Raw genomic sequence first — 22584 nt, 5'->3', positions numbered from 1 at the left:
AGTGCAACATGTGCTCACAATTGAGCAATGCACCAAGGGAGGCTCCATTGAGTCTGTGGTCATGGCCCTTCAAACCGTGGTCCAGGATCCATGTAGATTTTGCTGGCCCCTTTCTCGGAAAGATGTTTTTAGTTGCAATGGACGCTTACTCTAAATGCGTAATCATGTCATCCAGCACATCCACTGCCACCACTGAAAGCCTCCGGGCTATGTTCACCACCCATGGCTTGCCCGATGTCCTTTTCAGTGACAATGGACCGTGTTTCACCAGCTCGTAATTCAACGAGTTCATGACCCACAATGGCATCACGCATGTCAGGTCTGCCCCGTTTCAGCCCGCATCCAATGGTCAAGCGCAACGGGCAGTCCAAACTATCAAGCAGAGCTTGAAACGCGTGACAGAAGGCTCCTTGCAGACCCACTTATCTCGGGTTCTGCTCAGCTACCGGATGCGACCCCACTCGCTCACTGGGGTTCCCCCTGCAGAATTGTTAATGGAGAGAGCACTCAAAACCAAGCTCTCCCTAGTCCATCGGATCTAAATGATCATGTGGAAACCCGGCATCACCGGCAAAACATGTACCACGATCGCGCGGCTGTATTTTGTGACATTGATATTAACGACCCTGTGTTTGTCCTTAATTATGGTCATGGTCCTAAATGGGTCGCTGGCACTGTCTTGGTCAAGAAGGGGAATAGAGTGTTTATAGTCAAACTATTGAATGGACAAACATGTAGAAAGCATTTGGATCAGACCAAACTACAGTTCACCGATGACCAGGAACAACCTGAAGAGGACATCACCATCATCGATCCACCAACACACACCCAACCAGCAATCGACCTCGCTGTCAATCAAGAGGATGAACCCACCATTCCCAACAGTCCTGTCAGACCAGCCACGCCGCAGTGCAGCAATGGTCCAACCAACTCACCCATGCCAGAGTTTGAAGTCAGACGATCAACCAGGGAGCGTAGGGCCCCGGATCGTCTCAACTTGTAAATAATTTGTATCAAAGACTTTGGCGGGGGGCGGGGGGGGGGTGGTGTGATGTTATGTATGTAAACATTGTAACTGTGTAAGACTTGCCACCAGAGGGCACAACTGTTGGAGGCCCAAGGGTCACCTGCACACCTCGTGTAAGGGAGTATAAAAGGTGGTCTGCCATGCTGCTCAGGCACTCTGGAGTTGTATTAAAGAGATTGAAGTCACATCAGTTTTAGCTCACAGTACTCAGTCTTGTGGAGTTCTTCCATACTTAACAGTGATAGAAGCAGCTATGGATATCTGTGAGCTGCACGAGGTAGGCAAAGTCATTAAACAGCTCAAGCATAACAAGGTTACGGGTGCAGATGGAATTCCTGAGAAGGCGCTAAAATATGGCTAGAGGCGCTGATACATGACCTCATCTCTCTCATTTGGAGGGAGGAGAGCATGCTGGGAGATCTCAGAGATGCAGTGATAGTGTCCATTTTTAAAAAGAGGAACAAATCCGAGCGCGGCAACTACAGGGGAATCTCCCTGTTATCAATCACTGGGAAGGTTGTCGCTAGAGTTCTCCTCAAACATCTTCTCCCTGTGGCTGAGGAGCTCCTCCCGGAGTCGCAATGCGGATTTCGTCCCCTACGGGGAACAACGGACATAATCTTTGCAGCACGACAACTGCAGGAAAAATGCAGGGAGCAGCGCCAGCCCTTATACATGGCCTTTGACACTGTCGACCATGAGGGCTCATGGAGCATCCTCCTCCGTTTTGGGTGCCCCCAAAACTTAGCCAACATCCTTCGCCTGCTCCACGACGACATGTAGGCCGTGATCCTTACCAGCGGATCCGTTACAGACCCATTCCACATCCGAACCAAGGTCAAACAAGGCTGCATCATTGCTCCAACCCTCTTCTCAATCTTCCTCGCTGCCATGCTCCACCTCACTGTCAACAAGCTCCCCGCTGGAGTGGAACTAAACTACAGAACCAGTGGGAAGCTGATTAACCTAAACCGCCTCCAGGCCAGGTCCAACATCACCCAAACCTCTGTCGTTGAACTGCAGCACGCAGACGCCGTCTGCGTCTGCTCACATTCTGAGGCTGAACTCCAGGATATACTCGATGTATTCACCGAGGCATATGAAAGCATGGGCCTTACGCTTAACATCCATAAGACAAAGGTCCTCCACCAGCCTGTCCTCGCCGCACAGCACTGCCCCCCAGTCATCAAGATTCATGGCGCGGCCCTCGACAACGTGGACCACTTCCCATGCTCGGGAGCCTCTTGTCAATAAAGGAAGACATTGATGCGGAGATTCAACATCGCCTCCAGTGCGCCAGTGCAGCCTTCGGCCGCCTGAGGAAAAGAATGTTCGAAGACCAGGCCCTCAAACCTACCACCAAACTCATAGGTCTACAGGGCTGTAGTAATACCCGCCCTCCTGTATGGATCAGAAGCATGGGCGACTTACAGAAGAAACATCAAGTCGCTGGAGTTATATCACCAACGGTGTCTCCATAAGATCCTGCAAATCCCCTGGGAGGACAGATGCACCAACATCAGTGACCTCACCTCGGTTAACATCCCCAGCATTGAAGCACTGACCACACTCGATCAGCTTCGCTGGGCAGGCCACTTAGTTCGCATGCCAGACACGAGACTCCCTAAGCAATTGCTTATGCGGAGATCCTTCATGGCAAATGAGCCAAAGGTGGGCAGCGTAAACGTTACAAGGTCACCCTCAAAACTTCCCTGGTGAAGTGCGACATCACCACTAAAGCCTGGGAGACCCTGGCCGAAGACTGCCCGAGGTGGAGAAAGCGTATCCGGGAGGGCATTGAGCTCTTCGAATCTCAACACTGTGAGCGTGAAGAGATCAGGCGCAGGGAGCGGAAGGAGCGTGCGGTAATTCAGTGCCATGCCCCCCCCCCCTTCCCCTGATGAATATCTGTCCCACCTGTGACAGGGTCTGTGGCTCTCATATTGGACTGTTCAGCGACCAAAGAACTCACTTCAGGAGTGGAAGCAAGTCTTCCTCGATTCTGTGGGACTGCCTATGATGATGAGGATATCTGTGAGTCACTGGGAGAAATCTAGCATTTATAAGCAAAGCAGTGAGAAGGCTCAAACTAGACAGACAAATCTGAAACAGTAAGAACAAGAAAATCCCATTCCATTAACAGAAGACTGGCACCAGTGAAGGATGAAAACATTTTGACTGAATGGCTGTTCTCCAACAGTGCATGTGGTGGCATGAGGACCTGAAGAGGCATGTCAGCCCTTCTTCCTTCTGCAGCATTTCACTTTAGATGAAGGGAGGTCAAACAGCTATTGGTGATAATTTTAAATAACACGGAGATATTGTATAAATTGAAAAAGAACTGAAGGAAATTTCTGATGAGTTTTCTGGAATAAACTTTTCCAATGTTATGTCTAGGGAAGTTACTGAGTACAGTAAAATATAATCTTACAATACCCACACTTTTTATCTTCTCCCCTTACCCCACCCCCTCTCCAAACAGCCCAACTAATATAGAAGACTGGATTTAAAAAAAAATTAGTTCCTGCGATGTGGGCATCGCTGGAAAGGCCAGCATTTATTGCCCATTCCCGACTGCCCTTGAGAAGGTGTGATGAGCCGCCTTCGAGAACCACTGCAGTCCATGAGGTGAAAGCAATCCCATAGTGCCGTTAGGAAGGCAGTTTCAGGATTTTGATCCAATGATGATGAAGGGACGGCAATATATTTCCAAGTCAGGATGGTGTGTGACTTGGAGAGGAACTTGGAATTGATGGTGTTCCCATGCACCTACAGCCCTTGTCCTTCTAGAGTTTGCTGGTTTGGAACATGCTGTTGAAGAAGCCTTAGCGAGTTGCTGCAGTGCATCTTGTAGATGGTACACACTGCAGCCACGGTGCACCAGTGGTGGAGGGAGTGAATGTTTAAGGTGGTGGATGGGGTGCCAATTAAGTGGGCTGTTTTGTCCTGGATGGTGTTGAGCTTCTTGAGTGTTGTTGGTGCTGCACTCAACCAAGCAAGTGGAGAGGATTCCATCACATTTCTGACTTGTGTCTTGTCGATGGAAGAAGGACTTTGGGGAGTCAGGAGGTGAGATACTCGCCACAGAATACCCAGCCTCTGACCTGCTCTTGTAGCCACAGTATTTACGTAGCTGGTCCAGTTAAGTTTTTGGTCAAGGATTTTGATGGTGGGAGATTCGGCGATGGTAATCCCATTGAATGTCATGGGGAGGTGGTTAGACTCTTCTCTTGTTGGAGATAGTCATTACCTGGCACTTATGTAGTGCGAATTTTACTTGCCACATATCAGCCCAAACCTGAATATCATCCAGGTCTTGCTGCATGTGGGCATGGAAACCATGGTAATGGTACATTCACTACACTGTGTAAAAAAAAGATGCCAGATTTAAAGTCAGTAATAAAATTAGTGGAAGATGCTCAATATACCTCTCAAGTGAAGTGGAAGCCTGAAATTATAAATAAAGCATGCAAGCTGCAGATATAACTATGAATGTCTATTGAAACATAATATAATCCATATACAGTTTTGATTAGTGCCAAGTATTTTAATGCACCTTGGTGCCGATCTATTGAGTGCTTCGGTATTGCAGAAATATATAAAGTACTACTAACAAGTGGACTCATTTAGTATTTTTATTAACCTGCAAATTTTGTGTATAATTTTTAATTGTTCAGAATGTAAAGTAAACTTACAAATGCACTATATATTAGTGGTGTCCAAAGTCTTTGTCTTTGTGAGCCACTTCAGTTCATAACATGAAGCCACACAGGCCACATCTAACAATGTATTCAATCCTCCCATTAATTGGCATATCTCAATCTTCTGAACTTGAAGAGGCCCCAAGAATAGGCCCACAAAATTACATAGGATTACAAGGATTACATAGGCTATACGGCACAGAAACAGGCCATTCGGCCCAACCAGTCCATGCCGGTGTTAATGCTCCATTCGAGCCTCTTTCCTCATCTAAATCTAACAGCATAACCTTCTATTTCCTTCTCCCTCATATGCTTGTCTAGCATCCCCTTAAATACATCGATACGATTCACTTCAACCACTCCCTGTGGTAGCGAGTTCCACATTCTCAACACTAACAAGCTGATTCGTTTAGTATTTTTATTAACCTGCAAATCTTGTGTATAATTTTTAATTGTTCAGAATGTAAAGACGTTTCTTCTGAATTCCCTATTGGATTTCTTGATGACTATCTTATATTGATGGCCTCTAGTTATGCTCTTCCTCACAAGTGAAAACATTCTCTCTGTATCCACTCTATCAAAACCTTTCATAATTTTAAACACCTCTATTAGGTCACCCCTCAGCCTTCTATTTTCAAGAGAAAAGAGACCCAACCTGTTCATCCTTTCCTGATATGTATACCCTCGCAGTTCTGGTATCATCCTTGTAAATGTTCTCTGCATCCTCTCCAGTGTCTCTATATCCTTTTATAATATGGCGACCAGAACTGAATGCAGTACTCTAAGGGGCTGAAATTTGTTATGGTCATTTTTGAGACGGTGTCACCGCCCAAGTGCTGATTTTAGCACCAGGTGTTGGGTGCAGCCTCAATGTCCTAAATTCCGTTTTCACGACCAAAGATGAGAGAGCAGTGCCAAAAAGTGACATTGTACACTCATCCTCGGGCGACAGCTCAGGAGGCCGACTGAATTTCCCGATGGGAGGCTGCCGCCATACTGGAAAAAAAAGAACTACAACTTCTCAGATCCACACACACACTTCTCCACTCTTAAAACTAATAAAAACATGCAGAATTAAAGAGAGAGAAAAACTTACCTTCCTTTCTGTGCGATTCCGCCCGAGATCCGCTCTTTTATGACTACTTTTTTCAGGCTGTATGGCTGCCTCCTGTTACAGGAACCGTACAAAGCAAATATCACGACAGAGGCGTCAAAGAGGCATTGTGCGCTGAATGACGTCACCATGCGGGTGGTGTTAGCTGGCGCAGCATTGCCTCTTGGTGCCTTTGCCAAAGAGCCGACTGAATTTAGAACGAGGCATCGGCGCCACTTACCGGTGAAGGTAGGCCTTTCCCGCCCATTAGCCGCCTAGCACTGGTGCTTACGGGTAGTGTTATAAAGCGAATTTCACCCCTAAGTGTGGTCTAACCAAGGTTCGATACAGATTTAGCATAATTTCCCTACTTTTTAATTCTATACCTCTAGAAATAAACCCGAGTGCTTGTCTTTTTTAATGGCCTTGTTAACCTGTGTCGATACTTTTAATGATTTGTATCTTTGCACTCCAAGATCCCTTTGTTCCTCTACTCCACCTAAACCCACACAATCCAATTAATAAGTGACCTCCATATTCTTCCTTCAAAATGTAATAACTCACATGTAACTATGTTGAACTTCATTTGCCAATTTTATGCCCATTCTGCAAGTTTATTAATGTCCTCCTGTAACTTGTTGCAGTCCTCCTCAGTGTTGACTATCCCCTCCAATTTGATGTCATCCCCAAATTTAGAAATTGCATTTTTGATTCCAAAGTCTAAATCGTTAACATAATTTGTGAACAACAGTGGTCCCAGCACTGATCCTTCTGGGCCACCATTACCCACCTTGTACCACTGTGAATAGCTACCTTTTACCCCTACTCTCTGCTTTCTGTCTTGAAGCAAGCTAGCTATCCATGCTGCTACTTGTCCCCTGACTCTGCATTCTCTGACCTTGTTCATCAGTCTATTATGGGGTACCTTATTGCCGGCTTTTTGAAAATCTAGATAAATTACATCTACTGCTTTACCATTGTCTACTCTCTCTGGTACCTCTTCAAAAAATTCCATGAGGTTGGTCAAGCAAGATTTTCCCTTTTGAAATCCATGCTGACTATTCATTATTTATATGTTTGGTTTCTAGATGTTCTTCTATTTTCTCCTTTAGTTGGAATTCCATTATTTTTCCTACCATCGATATTACACTGACAGGTCTTTAATTCCCTGGACATGTTCTATGCCCCTTCTTAAATATAGGTATTATGTTAGCTATCCACCAGTCCTCTGGCACTACACCTTTTACTAACAAATTATGAAATATGTGTAGTAAGGCCTTTGCTATCTCTTCCCTAGATTCTTTTAAAATTCGTGAATGCAATCCATCCGGACCAGGGGTTTTATCCTCTTTGAGTTTGATTAATTTATATAATATATCCTCTCTTTTTATTTTAAATGCACTTATCTCATTATCCAATGTCATGCCCACCTGTTCTATCTCCCTGGTAAATAATGAAGCAAAATAATTATTTAACATTTCTGCCATCTCTCTATTGTTACCTGTGGTATTATCCTGTCTATCCCTTAATGACCCTATTCCCACCCCAACCTTCCTTTTTTTTATTGATGGGCCTGCAAAATTATTTACTATTTTCTTTCAGAGTTCCTCTTTGCTTTCCTAGTTGCTTTTTGACGCCTCTCCTAATCTCTTTGTATTCTCCCTTATCATGCACTCCTCTGCTGTCTATGTACTTAGCTGAGGAAGCTGGGACAGTGAATACATTTAAGACAGAAATTTCTTAAAAATAAGGGGATAAGTGGTTATGGGGAACGGGCGGGGCCGAGCCCATGATCAGATCAACGATGATCTTATTGAATGGCGGAGCAGGCTCGAGGGGCCGTATGGCCTACTCCTGTTCCTATTTATTATGTTCTTATGTTCTTAATGTATGCCTCTTTTCTTACACTCAGTTGTTCCCTTATTGCTTTATTCATCCATGGAGTAGTCTCATTAGTGTTTAGTTTGTTCTTTCCTTTTAGTAGAATATATTGCACTTTGTTGCACACCGTTTTAAATGTTTCCCATTGCTGTTCTACATCGTTGTACTGAACTGAAAATGGTTGATTACTGAAATTTATTTTTTTCCTCCCAAATATGTCTATAAGGTTTTTTTTATTAAAAAAGGAAAATAATAAATCCTGAGTTCAAAGAAAGGAAACATTGGTAGTGGAAGCTATACATTGCAACATGTTATGTTCACTGAAGCTTTGCTATATGTGTAAGAAAAGTTGTTGAAGAGTACTTACCACTCAGCTGCTCCATGAAGCAAACATTTCCATTAGCATTGAAAGCCAACGTATCCGGGGTGATACAGAGAGTATGAAAGAGTGGCGTGTGGGAGATGCTCTTCATTGAAAGGCAACATTCTAGGCAGGATGCCCAGATATCCTGCTCACTGAGGCAGCTATCTCGTAATGACAGGATGTCAGCAAGGGACACATTCTCCTGCCAAATAAATACATAAATTAAGTAAGAAATGAACATTGGCAGTATGTGAAACAGGTTATATTTTTCAGAATTTTATTTGTGTAGACACAATCTATCAACATTGGTGACTTTCCATAACTTCTCTGTAAATAATTAAAAAGGGGCATAAACTGAACAGGCAGATTAAATGCAGATTAGTTTAGAGAAGATTTAATTGTACCTTAAGAGTCACGACTATTGATAGGTACTGTATAAAATAAGTTAACTCCAAGCAACTATCATTCTAAAGCCAATGGCCTGAATTTTGCTGTGAGCGGCGAAGGAACAGCTTTCACCGTTCACCTCGCGTACAGTTGCCCACAGACTTTTAGCGGGCTTGTCAGCTGAGTTTTCTACTCTTCTGGCATCTGTTGGAATTCAGCGCCCTCTACAGGGGATCTAGGGCATCTGTGAGCAGGTGAAGCAGCAGACCAATCAGATTGAAGAATCCTCACAGGCGGCAAAGCAGAAAGTAAATAACAGGAAATGTAAATTACATTTAAATCATTATACATGAAGTGAAATAAAGATTCGGTCAAACTCATGGGATTAATTGAAAGACATAAAAGGGCAAAACACCAAAACTATATAAAAAAAATTATTATTTTTTAAAAATCGGCAACATTAATTGTCTTCTGAAGGAACGAGACTCCACACTTGTAAAGTTATTTTTTTCAGGGCCAGAGAGTTTGTTCAGCAGTACTTATCACTTACTACACCGTTAAAAATTCAGTTACTCCTGGTTGATCAAGGCTTAACTTTCTCATCGGTCTTTAGTGTGATTATAGTGAGTAATTAGCCTCAGTTCACGTTTTAACAGTGATTTCTGTGCAGATTCCATTGGCAAAGACTCCAACAGCACACCCTGAGGAGAGGAAGGTATCACTGACAGCAACTTCCAGATTTCCGCATTTAATTGCGCATGTGTGGATGCCAGAAGTTGCTATCAGTTTTACCCAGGAACAGCGAGTGCTGACTGCCTTGCCATTATTATTACAGCAAAATCCAGTCCAATAGTTCTTTGACTATGAGGTTTTTATTTCTAGTAAACAGCATTGTAGTATGATTGCATCATGAAGTACAGAACTTTAAAATAATTATGTATTGGTTCACTATTGAAATTATATTGAAAAATCAAACATTGCTAGGTGTTAATTTAAGACCAACCACTTTATTCGGTAATAATTCACTGAGAACTGCATATCCTTATTGAGTGGAATAATTAACTGAAGAATTATATAATACTATTATTTGGAGTAATACATGCATAAATAGAGAATTATATGGAACTAACAAAACTGATAATACATGTGCTTGAATGTGCCAAATGTAACCAAACAGAATTGGCACATTTTATTGGTAATTAGTCCTGTGCATATGCACACTTAATAAATACTGCGACACTGTGGGTTCTCCGCAGGACAGCTGCACAAAGGAAAGGCAAGTTCTCTGCTGCAGGATTTGAAAATGTTATGTAACTGTAGGTCAGGGCCACAGTGACTTAAGCTGTAAGACCACTGGTAACTCACACAACGGTTCTATTCCTTTGGTGGAGTACATAAGCACTGCATGGGATTTTTCAGTCAATCACTCCCAGGAATATGTTGATTAATTACAATATCTTTCAACTTAAGGAAATAATACCCAGTTTTACCAGTCATTAATATTTCCACAAATGTAATAACCAAGACCTCACCATATACAATTCAATATCAAGATATCTAAAAAGCAACATTTTACTATCTGTACTATTTATGAAAATCAACCAGTTAAAATAAGTTGTTGTCATTTATTGGTGATTAGTCCTGTTAAGAAGAGAAGTGACAGGAATGGGGTTTGTTTTAAAATCACATGGAAGAGGCAACATGATGCATACTGTAAAATTTTGTTGTACTAATAAGGCTTTCAGTGTTCGCCATTATTATTGGGTACAACTGACAGCAACCTCTGGCGTCTGCACATGCGCAGTGAAACAGGAAATCAGGAGGTTGCTGTCAGTGATACCCTGCTTCACCACAACCTGCACTGTTACAATCTCAGACAATGGAATCTTCCCAGAGATCACTGAGATGGCGTGCACTTAGGCTAATTACCCACGATTCTTGCTCGAAAGACAGCTGAAAAGGTTAGGGCTTGTTCAATCAGGTGTAACTGGGTTTTTATGGGTGTAGTAAGTCATAATTACTGTTGAACAACCTCGCTGGGCCTAACTTTATAAGTGTGGAGTCTTATTTTCTCAGAAGAAAATTAAAGTTGCAGATTTAAAAAAAATAAACATCTTTTTAACAGCTTTTCTGTTTTGCTCTTTTATGTCTTTCGCTCAATCCCATGTGCATGTCCCAATCTTTATTTTGCTTCCTGTACAATGATTTAAATGTAATTTATATTTCTGGATTTTTACTTCCTACTTTTTAGTCTGCATGTCTCAGTGAGGATTCTTCAATCTGATTGGTTCAAAAGTCTCCTTGCTGCTTTACCTGCTCACAGACACCAAAGAGGGGGCCAAATTCAAACAGATGGTGGATGAGTGGAACTCTCTGCTGACAGGCCGCTAAATGTCTGTGGCTAACTGTACGTGAGGTGAACGGCGAAAGCCATTCCTTCGCTGCTCGCAACAAAATCCGGCCCGATGAAACCCATGGATAACAAAGTTCTGAAATTTCCTCAGATTTTCTCCTGATGCACCACTGTAACTTAAAGTGGCAGAGCTCCAAGGAAACTTCTGGCTGAAGTATGTAACTTAAACAGTAATTACAGAACTCGCAGACCAAAGTACAAAATCTGACATAAAAGTAGAAATTTATTTTCATACAGAGGAGTGGCTATGTGGAATACAGTCTACTTCTGTTGATTCAAAGTTTATGTTTACTCAAAAAATGTGAATGATCGTATAATTCAAATTAAACAAATGTAATGAAAAAGCAAAGCTGAAAGGAAATCTAAAATAATATAATGCAACCATAGAAACTTGAGTACTGTACAAGTTATATCATGCAAAGTTCAGTCATTTTGTAAAATAATGTAACTGCGGTTTGCTTTCTGCTAACAGCACATTCATCCACAAAGTAGTTACCACAGAGAAAGAGTTCCATCAGGACATCTGGTATAGCATCATCTACTTCCTCAGCAACTGCACAGCATTAGATGTTTTGGCTGTGGGTGGGAGCTAGCTCCTCTAACATCTGCTCCCTGGATCCAGTTGTGTAGGCCTCTCACTCTTCCCCACCACCCACCTCCCCCACTAGGAATATCGTCCTCCTGGACAATATCAACAATTTCCACGCTGGTCAGCAATCTAGACATCAGGGCTTCCTTGTCAGCACCGACAATACTGAATTCAAAGCTCAGGGTTTCTAGCCTTGCAACAGAGAACTCATGAGCTCCAAGAGGTCTGTTGCTTCATCACTAACACAGATTATCTGGTCGCAAATTGGCTGCCACGGAACCTATCTTACAACTGTGACTACACTTCAAGGTACTTAATTGGCTGTACAGCGCTTTGGGATGCCAGGGTCATGTAAGGCGCTATATAAATGCAAGTCTTTCTTTTTCACTTTCAACATTCGACCATTAGTGCCTGTATGGAATCCTTGACTATCAAATGTAGCTGCTTCCTCCATTGGCAGAATTAATTTGCAGTGCTAAAGGCAGTTGGCAATTGATTCTGCTTTTGGATGCAGGCACAGCACATGATCCCCAGAGTTGTCAGCTATCAAGTTGGCTTTTCTGCCTTGGGTAGTCATGCTTTGGCCAAAGTGTTGCAGCCACTCCTTAAAAAAAAAAGCACCCAAGTTATCCCCGCTTTTTTATTGTTTTTGCAGGTTGCACTCAGAGTAACACAACCACATCAGCATCAGCGGTTTCTGAAATTCCCAATCACCAACAGCTTCCTTCCCCCCCCTCCCCCCGGCTCCCCCCCCCCCCCCCCAGTCGGGCGAGCACAAATTATGATGGCAAATTATTACTTAGCTTTTGCCCACCTAAGCATTTTTCACAGTGAATGCTAATATTCTATTAGGGATAGCTTGTAACAAAAGGCCACTTTGCTTAGCATGTCTTCAGACTTTTTCGAACAAGATAAAATGGCAGGGATTTTATCATGCAGCCAGATGTCAACATTTTCTGTATGAACCTCACTTTCCTCCCCATGTTTTGCTCTGGAGTTCATTGCATATATTTTTTTAAGTAACTGACCCATGATGTGAAAAAGGGTAGGTTCTAAATTTATCAGCAAGTTCATTCTATTTTTCCACCTAATTGGATAGCTCAGGAAGATTAACTGTTCTGTCTTGCTTGAGCCAGATTGAATTCAAATTAAACAGTTTCAGTGGATAGAACCCATCAGGGGTGGGACTTCAAATTCATTGAACAAAGTTTATTAAACTTCAGCCCCTTAAATGAAGCATTCTGGGTGCATTTCAGTTCTTGGCAAAACATCTTGCTCAGTAGGGTTGACCTGCAATCTAGGATGACTTGTCACCTCCCAGTGCAGCCAGCTGTAGCACCCCAACTAACAGTGCAGCCAGCTGTAGCACCCCAACTAACAGTACAGCCAGCTGTAGCACCCCAACTAACAGTGCAGCCAGCTGTAGCACCCCAACTAACAGTGCAGCCAGCTGTAACACCCCAACTAACAGTGCAGCCAGCTGTAGCACCCCAACTAACAGTGCAGCCAGCTGTAGCACCCCAACTAACAGTGCAGCCAGCTGTAGCACCCCAACTAACAGTGCAGCCAGCTGTAGCACCCCAACTAACAGTGCAGCCAGCTGTAGCACCCCAACTAACAGTGCAGCCAGCTGTAGCACCCCAACTAACAGTGCAACCGAGATCAACTAATTCAGCACAGACCAGGGGTCTAACCTTCTGATCTGTACTGCCACCTATAGCGATGTTTAATACTATATTTGTAATCTGTTTTCAAAGTTATCTTCTACTCACCCGAAACATAAAACATAAAGATAGATTTCCTACACCTCTTCCTGCACACACTATAGGAGAATAGCCTAACTTGACAGGGTCTGGAAAGTCACAAATTGAGCATGCACATGAAAATGCCATCATTTTATTGCAGATAAGAGAAGCTCACTTCTTGTTGCTGCATTGTAATAAACCACTAGAACTCTGCCATTACACCAGTTCTTTTTGATCTCAACCATCTAAACTGAAAATAACCAGTTACCCCTAATCCCCCAAATCTATACTCCTCCAGGGCCTGTGGGGAAAGATGGACGGATTTGTGATGCATGGAAATAGACACCCATAGTGATGCTTTTCTGGACAACCGCAGACATCCTCGTACCCAGGTGCCAGATGGGATAGGAATATCTGGTGGGTTGCTGGTGTGTTCCAGACTCACAGTGTAGAAAGTGGCTAACAAAATGAGACTTACACCCTTTTTTCTAATCATTACACAGTTCAGGGCCGTTTCTATTTTACACACGGCTTAAACACATTCTTGAGGTTCCTTCTGCTTTAGAATCGATTTTATATATTTTCAATAAAAATGAATCAGTAAAGGAAAAAGTGATATATATATCTCCAGCTAGTTGGATATCCACAAAATATAATATTTAAGAATCGTGATTCAGTGCTCACAAAAAGGTGGTAAAGAAACAATTCCCCAATCACTGTACACCAAATATTTAAAAACAGCTCAGTGTTCTGAAGCAACATAAAAAGAAATTAACAATCTGGTGTTATCATCGGAACACACTTCTAACTCATTTGCTGTTGAGAACTAAAAGTACTGTGCATGAATTAAATTCACAATCGGTTTTGGTCATTTGACATATGCTGGTTGACAACAGTAGACATACCAACTTGCACATCCTTCTGTCACAATTTTTCAACCGTTTGGTGGAACTGTTTTGCTATTTATTTTTTGATCTTAATGTAGAATTGTAAGATTAGATTAAAGGGTTGAAATTGACCTCCGTCCAAAATGGGGCGCACCCTCCCTTTTTAAAAGTTTTTCGAGATGCCGTCGATATTCAGCACTTTGACGCTTTTTTTGGCTCGGGGCGGAAGTTGTGGTGGCTGAGGGTCGGAAGACACTTTGCTGCGGGTCCGCCGCCCCAACCAGTCATCAGCGCCGCGTTGATGACGTCAGCGTGTCGCACTGATGCGTCACAACGCCTCTCCCCTTCAGTAAAAGGGGAGAGCTGCTGCGAGCTCTGCATACTTTTAAGTTTGGTCCACTGGGCCACCAGGGAGGGTATCCAGGCTCCCAGAGGGGGTGCCAGGCTGTGTGTTGATGGCCCGGCCAAAACCAGGGGCCGACCTGGCAGTCGGCCATCAAAAATAATAACAGCGCCCACGGCAGTGTGCCCTCCCCTTTAAGGGCGGTCGGGCCACCATGCTACAGAGGGTGTACTGACAGCAAAAGCTGTCAGGGACACCGATCGGCAGCGGGGCCACTCCCATGGGGCAATACTGGGAAAGGGGCAATTTCCTGGGCACCGCACCAAAACTCACAAAGGGCAATTTACAAAATGTTGGCCCCTTCGTGGAGAGTCGGCGGTAATTCCGCGCCGTCCTGTATCCGCCGCTTTCAGACGACCAGAGGCCTGATCGGGGGGGCCAATTTCGTCCCCTAAGAGATTTAGCTAGAGGCTCTTTCAAATTGTGTCGAACCCCTCAGTTAAAACCATGGTTTACATCCTATTAAATGCGACATTTTACTAGCCCATTGCTAAAAGAAAGTCATCAGCTTTAACTCAGATTAGCATTCCCATGGGCACATAAAAAAATGTTATGATTATACATGGCTACTAGGTGTGATGTCAGATATGTACAACTTACAAATTGACATTTACCACACAACCAAATTAACATAAGAACATAAGAATTAGGAACAGGAATAGGCCATCTAGCCCCTCGAGCCTGCTCCGCCATTCAACAAGATCATGGCTGATCTGGCCGTGGACTCAGCTCCACTTACCCGCCCTCTCCCCGTAACCCTTAATTCCCTTATTGGTTAAAAATCTATCTATCTGTGACTTGAATACATTCAATGAGCTAGCCTCAACTGCTTCCTTGGGCAGAGAATTCCACAGATTTACAACCCTCTGGGAGAAGAAATTCCTTCTCAACTCGGTTTTAAATTGGCTCCCCCGTATTTTGAGGCTGTGCCCCCGAGTTCTAGTCTCCCCTACCAGTGGAAACAACCTCTCTGCCTCTATCTTGTCTATCTCTTTCATGATTTTAAATGTTTCTATAAGATCACTCCTCATCCTTCTGAACTCCAACGAGTAAAGACCCAGTCTACTCAATCTATGATCATAAGGTAACCCCCTCATCTCTGGAATCAGCCGAGTGAATCGTCTCTGTACCCCCTCCAAAGCCAGTATATCCTTCCTTAAGTAAGGTGACCAAAACTGCACGCAGTACTCCAGGTGCGGCTTTACCAATACCCTATACAGTTGCAGCAAGACCTCCCTGCTTTTGTACTCCATCCCTCTCGCAATGAAGGCTAACATTCCATTCGTCTTCCTGATTACCTGCTGCACCTGCAAACGAACTTTTTGGGATTCATGCACAAGGACGCCTGCAATTTCTGCGGTCTGGAGGAGTCCGTGTTCCATGTTTTTATTGAGTGCACAAGGTTGCAGCCCCTGTTCCATTATTTGAAGGGGCTGCTCCTGAAATTCTGGCTGCACTTCAGTCCCACTCTCCTGATCTTTGGGCACCCTGTGCGGAGGGGAGCGGGTAGGTCCGAGGGCCTCCTCGTAGGACTGCTCCTGGGCACGGCCAAGGGTGCCATCAGCCGGTCCAGGCAGCGGGCGGTCGAGGGGGTCGTTCAACCTGACTGCCTGCCTCTCTTCCGCTCTTACATCCGGTCCAGGGTGTCCTTGGAGATGGAGTCCACCGGTACGCTCGCGGCCTTCCGCGAGAGGTGGGCACCGGAGGGACTGGAGTGCATCATCACGCCCGGCAACCAAATTTTAATTTGATTTTATGTTTTTAAGTTTAATTTGTTTTAATTGCCGGTGCTTTTAGTGTCCCCCTTCCCTTTTATAGGGGGCACTGGGGAAAATTGTGATTTTAGTGCCCCAAAAAAAAAAAAAGAAAAACACAAAAAAAAAAGGAAAAAAAAAAAGGGGCCTTGAAAATGTCAGCTGTGTCACCCAGGCGGGTGGCACGGTTTAATGTTTATGTTATTTTCAGGTAAACTCAAAAGAGTTTCATGCACAAGGACCCCCAGGTCCCTCTGCACCTCAGCATGTTGTAATTTCTCCCCATTCAAATAATATTCCCTTTTACTGTTTTTTTTCCCAAGGTGGATGACCTCACACTTTCCGACATTGTATTCCATCTGCCAAATCTTCACCCATTCGCTTAACCTATCCAAATCTCTTTGCAGCCTCTCTGTGTCCTCTACACAATCCGCTTTCCTACTAATCTTAGTGTCATCTGCAAATTTTGTTACACTAACTCTGTCCCCTCTTCCAGGTCATCTATGTATATTGTAAACAGTTGTGGTCCCAGCACCGATCCCTGTGGCACACCACTAACCACCGGTTTCCAACCAGAAAAGGACCCATTTATCCCAACTCTCTGCTTTCTGTTCGCCAGCCAATTCTCTATCCATGCTAATACATTTCCTCTGACTCCACGTACCTCTATCTTCTGCAGTAACCTTTTGTGTGGCACCTTATCGAATGAATTTTGGAAATCTAAATACACCACATCCATCGGTACACCTCTATCCACCATGCTCGTTATATCCTCAAAGAATTCCAGTAAATTAGTTAAACATGATTTCCCCTTCATGAATCCATGCTGCGTCTGCTTGATTGCACTATTCCTATCTAGATGTCCCGCTATTTCTTCCTTAATGATAGTTTCAAGCATTTTCCCCATTACAGATGTTAAACTAACCGGCCTATAGTTACCTGCCTTTTGTCTGCCCCCTTTTTTAAACAGAGGCATTACATTAGCTGCTTTCCAATCCGCTGGTACCTCCCCAGAGTCCAGAGAATTTTGGTAGATTATAACGAATGCATCTGCTATAACTTCCGCCATCTCTTTTAATACCCTGGGATGCATTTCATCAGGACCAGGGGACTTGTCTACCTTGAGTCCCATTAGCCTGTCCAGCACTACCCCCCTAGTGATAGTGATTGTCTCAAGGTCCTCCCTTTCCACTTTCCCGTGACCAGCAATTTTCGGCATTGTTTTTGTGTCTTCCACCGTGAAGACCGAAGCAAAATAATTGTTTAAGGTCTCAGCCATTTCCACATTTCCTATTATTAAATCCCCCTTCTCATCTTCTAAGGGACCAACATTTACTTTAGTCACTCTTTCCCGTTTTATATATCTGTAAAAGCTTTTACTATCTGTTTTTATGTTTTGCGCAAGTTTACCTTCGAAATCTATCTTTCCTTTCTTTATTGCTTTTGTAGTCATTCTTTGCTGTTGTTTAAAATTTTCCCAATCCTCTAGTTTCCCACTAACCTTGGCCACCTTATATGCATTGGTCTTTGATTTGATACTCTCCTTTATTTCCTTGGTTTTCCACGGCTGGTTATCCCTTCTCTTACCGCCTTTCTTTTTCACTGGAATATATTTTTGTTGTGCACTATGAAAGAGCTCCTTAAAAGTCCTCCACTGTTCCTCAATTGTGCCACCGTTTAGTCTGTGTTTCCAGTCTATTTTCGCCAACTCTGCCCTTATCCCACTGTAGTCCCCTTTGTTTAAGCATAGTACGCTCGTTTGAGATACAACTTCCTCACCCTCAATCTTTATTACAAATTCAAGCATACTGTGATCACTCATTCCGAGAGGATCTTTTACTAGGAGATCGTTTATTTTTCCTGTCTCATTACACAGGACCAGGTCTAAGATAGCTTGCTCCCTTGTAGGTTCTGTAACATACTGTTCTAAGAAACAATCACGTATGCATTCTATGAATTCCTCTTCCAGGCTACCCCATGCGATTTGAGTTGACCAATCGATATGTAGGTTAAAATCCCCCATGACTACTGCCATTCCTTTTTCACATGCCTCCATTATTCCCTTGATTATTGCCCGCCCCACCGTGAAGTTATTATTTGTGGGCCTATTTGGGGGTCATAAGAACATAAGAACATAAATTCATTGCTGTTTTTTGCTAATGATTATAAGCAGTATAAAAATGATGTTCCATATCTGATGTACTGTTTATACCAGGTTTTGTTAAGCCTTTTAAAACAGAAAGACTTAATCTGCTAATAAAAATGGCTGATTTTATTCTTTAGAAATTTCTCGCCACCAGCTGTTTTTTTTAAATAAATGAGAATTTTTTTCTCCCAATCACTAGTTTCCTTGGGCAATATATTGAAATATTTGTACTGCCCAGGATGGAGGTGACCTACTGCTAGGATCTCTTCCAAAGTCACTCCAAAACAGCAGCTGGGAAAGATGCGAGAATGGCCTTGGGTTGACCTCTCTTATTTTCCTTTCTTCCCGGTAAAGGAATGCTTATCTACCCGGAGGCTCCTCTCTACACTGTTGTAAGTGAAATCAGAAACATCACAGTGTGGGGAAATCAAATCTATACTCATCACTCCGTGGTTAATCTGTTTGTGTTCAAACGCACTGTGCCATTGTATCCTTCCAATATTTTAGAAGTAAAAAACAAAGCTGTTTTGTACCTACTAGCCTAGTTGAAAGGGATACAGGACATATTGCTCATATGTCTGTATAAAATTCCAGAATCATGCTGGCTTACAAAAAGTAGTTGAAACCACATGAAAAACAAAGTGGCTTTAGAACCTATTGAAAGCTTCTTTGCTAGATCAACCTATATAACCTTAATGCTGTTTCATCTCTTCTAAGCTTGTTGGAAAATAAAAAATTCTGAAACAAAATAAATTGATTTTGAAACATCTACTGTAATACTGCTCAACAAATAGAGATTGGGGTCTGCTGTTCTTAATCCAAACCTGAGCAATTACAAATACATAAATTACAGTAAGAGCACCAAACCTTTACTAAATAAAATACTGGCAGATTTTTCCTCTACTAAGTCTAGGTACGAATCAGAAATGCGTTGCAGCCAGTGGGTGAACTTTGAAGCCAAATGCCACAAAAGGCAATTCAAAGTCCTTTTCATATTACAGATAATGGCCTGGATTTTGCGGTCAGCGGTGAAGGAGTGGCACTCGTGTTCGCCTCAAAAAATAGCTGCCCACGACATTTTAGCGGGCACTGGACTACAGCCTTCCTCTTTTCCTATGTCAGTTTGAATTTGGCGCCTTTTACAGGGGATCTGTTGCGTCTGTGAACAGGGTAGGCAGCAGGGAGCCTGATCAACCAATCTGATTGAAGAACCCTCACAGATGGCAAAGCAAGAAATAAAAAGTAGGAAATATAAATTACATTTAAATCATTGTACAGAAAGTGAAATAAAGATTGGAACATACACATGGGATTAACAGAGAAACTTAAATAGCCAAACACAAAAGTAAAAAAAAAGCTTAAGTTAAAAAAAAATCTGAAACATTTTAATATTCTTCTGAGGGATTGAGACTCCATGCTAGTAAAATTAATTTTTCCGGGCCAGAGAGGTTGGTTAACAGTAATTATGGCTTAATATGCCATTAAAAGCTCAGTTATCCCTGATTGAACAAGGCATAAGTTTTCCATTGGCCGTTTCAGCAAGAATAGTGGGTAATTAGTTGAAGTTCATGCCAAAGCAGCAATTTCTGTGCTGATTGCATCTGTGAAGACTGCAACACTGCAGGATATCAGTGACAACAACTTCCAGATTTCCACGTTTCCACGTTTAACTGCGCACGTGCAGATGCTAGAAGTTGCTGTCAGTTTTACACATCCGCAAAGATGAGCGCCGACAGCCTCGCTGTTATTACTACTGCAAGTTCCAGGCCAATAATAATTTTCCAATCCAGCCCACTGAAATGTAGCTCACATCAAGTAATCATATCCTTCGTGCACTGAATGCAATTAAAATATGAACATCCCGAAAAAAGGATGCAAAAAGACCAACATGCCAATCAATCCCACGCCATCCAGTCATCAGTGCAACCTCGCACAGTACATCTACCCACTAGAAAAGCTATTTGTTGGGAGAGGTGAAAAACGCCTATGGCCAATTAAAAAAAAAAAGACAAATCGCTCACCGACTCCCTAAAGCAATCAAGCAAACTCCACAAAACTACGATTGCCCATTGTCATGTATTCAACTGTCATTGTAATCCATGTATAAACTGACCTAAGTTGTACACCGTGAGAACATTGACCACTAGGTGGTGAACTTGTGGGAGACACCCCTAACCTGGACTTTCAGGTATAAAAGGGGAAGCTCCACCCATCTTCTTCACTTCATTGCTGGTATAAAGGTTGCTAGTCACAGAATGACCTTAGAAACAAAGAAACATAAAAAATAGGTGCAGGAGTAGGCCATTCGGCCCTTCTAGCCTGCACCGCCATTCTATGAGTTCATGGCTGAACATGCAACTTCAGTACCCCATTCCTGCTTTCTCGCCATACCCCTTGATCCCCCTAGTAGTAAGGACTTCATCTAACTCCTTTTTGAATATATTTAGTGAATTGGCCTCAACAACTTTCTGTGGTAGAGAATTCCACAGGTTCACCACTCTCTGGGTGAAGAAGTTTCTCCTCATCTCGGTCCTAAATGGCTAACCCCTTATCCTTAGACTGTGACCCCTGGTTCTGGACTTCCCCAACATTGGGAACATTCTTCCTGCATCTAACCTGTCTAAACCCGTCAGAATTTTAAACGTTTCTATGAGGTCCCCTCTCATTCTTCTGAACTCCAGTGAATACAAGCCCAGTTGATCCAGTCTTTCTTGATAGGTCAGTCTGTTTTTACCACCAAAGTGGATAACCTCACATTTATACACATTATACTTCATCTGCCATTCTTTTGCCCACTCACCTAACCTATCCAAGTCACTCTGCAGCTTCATAGCATCCTCCTCACAGCTCACACTGCCACCCAACTTAGTGTCATCCGCAAATTTGGAGATACGACATTTAATCCACTCGTCTAAATCATTAATGTAAAGTGTAAACAGCTGGGACCCCAGCACAGAACCTTGCGGTACCCCACTAGTCACTGCCTGTCATTCTGAAAAGTACCCATTTACTCCTACTCTTTGCTTCCTGTCTGACAACCAGTTCTCATTCCATGTCAGCACACTACCCCCAATCCTATGTGCTTTAACTTTGCACATTAATCTCTTGTGTGGGACCTTGTCGAAAGCCTTCTGAAAGTCCAAATATACCACATCAACTGGTTCTCCCTTGTCCACTCTACTGGAAACATCCTCAAAAAATTCCAGAAGATTTGTCAAGCATGATTTCCCTTTCACAAATCCATGCTGACTTGGACCTATCATGTCACCTCTTTCCAAATGCGCTGCTATGACATCCTTAATAATTGATTCCATCATTTTACCCACTACCGATGTCAGGCTGACCGGTCTATAATTCCCTGTTTTCTCTCTCCCTCCTTTTTTTAAAAGTGGGGTTACATTGGCTACCCTCTACTCGATAGGAACCGATCCAGAGTCAATGGAATGTTGGAAAATGACTGTCAATGCATCCGTTATTTCCAAGGCCACCTCCTTAAGTACTCTGGGATGCAGTCCATCAGCCCTGGGGATTTATCGGCCTTCAATCCCATCAATTTCCCCAACACAATTTCCTGACAAATAAGGATTTCCCTCAGTTCCTCCTCCTTACTAGACCCTCTGACCCCTTTTATATCCGGAAGGTTGTTTGTGTCCTCCTTAGTGAATACCGAACCAAAGTACTTGTTCAATTGGTCCGCCATTTCTTTGTTCCCCATTATGACTTCCCCTGATTCTGACTGCAGGGGACCTACGTTTGTCTTTACTAATCTTTTTCTCTTTACATATCTATAGAAACTTTTGCAATCCGTCTTAATATTCCCTGCAAGCTTCTTCTCGTACTCCATTTTCCCTGCCCTAATCAAACCCTTTGTACTCCTCTGCTGAGTTCTAAATTTCTCCCAGCACCCGGGTTCACTGCTATTTCTGGCCAATTTGTATGCCACTTCCTTGGCTTTAATACTATCCCTGATTTCCCTTGATAGCCACGGTTGAGCCACCTTCCCTTTTTTATTTTTACGCCAGACAGGAATGTACAATTGTTGTAGTTCATCCATGCGGTCTCCAAATGTCTGCCATTGCCCATCCACAGTCAATCCCTTAAGTATCATTCGCCAATCTATCCTAGCCAATTCACGCCTCATACCTTCAAAGTTAGCCTTCTTTAAGTTCTGGACCATGGTCTCTGAATTAACTG

The 22584-nt window shown here is 43.1% G+C and overlaps 1 protein-coding gene across 1 annotated transcript in view; it reads right to left on the bottom strand.

Annotated features, from left to right (window-relative positions):
- LOC139255865 (kinase non-catalytic C-lobe domain-containing protein 1) overlaps window positions 1-22584 on the bottom strand; it is a 308421-nt gene that overhangs the window by 246247 nt on the left and 39590 nt on the right. Inside the window, exon 4 of the mRNA XM_070874040.1 lies at window positions 8070-8268. Coding sequence (XP_070730141.1) covers window positions 8070-8268 — 199 coding nt within the window. The remainder of the gene's footprint in view (window positions 1-8069; window positions 8269-22584) is intronic.

This window comes from Pristiophorus japonicus, chromosome 3 (assembly GCF_044704955.1).
Source record: "Pristiophorus japonicus isolate sPriJap1 chromosome 3, sPriJap1.hap1, whole genome shotgun sequence".
NCBI lineage: Eukaryota > Metazoa > Chordata > Chondrichthyes > Pristiophoridae > Pristiophorus > Pristiophorus japonicus.
Note: the sequence above shows the minus strand (reverse complement) of the source record. Positions and strands in the feature narration are given on the sequence as shown.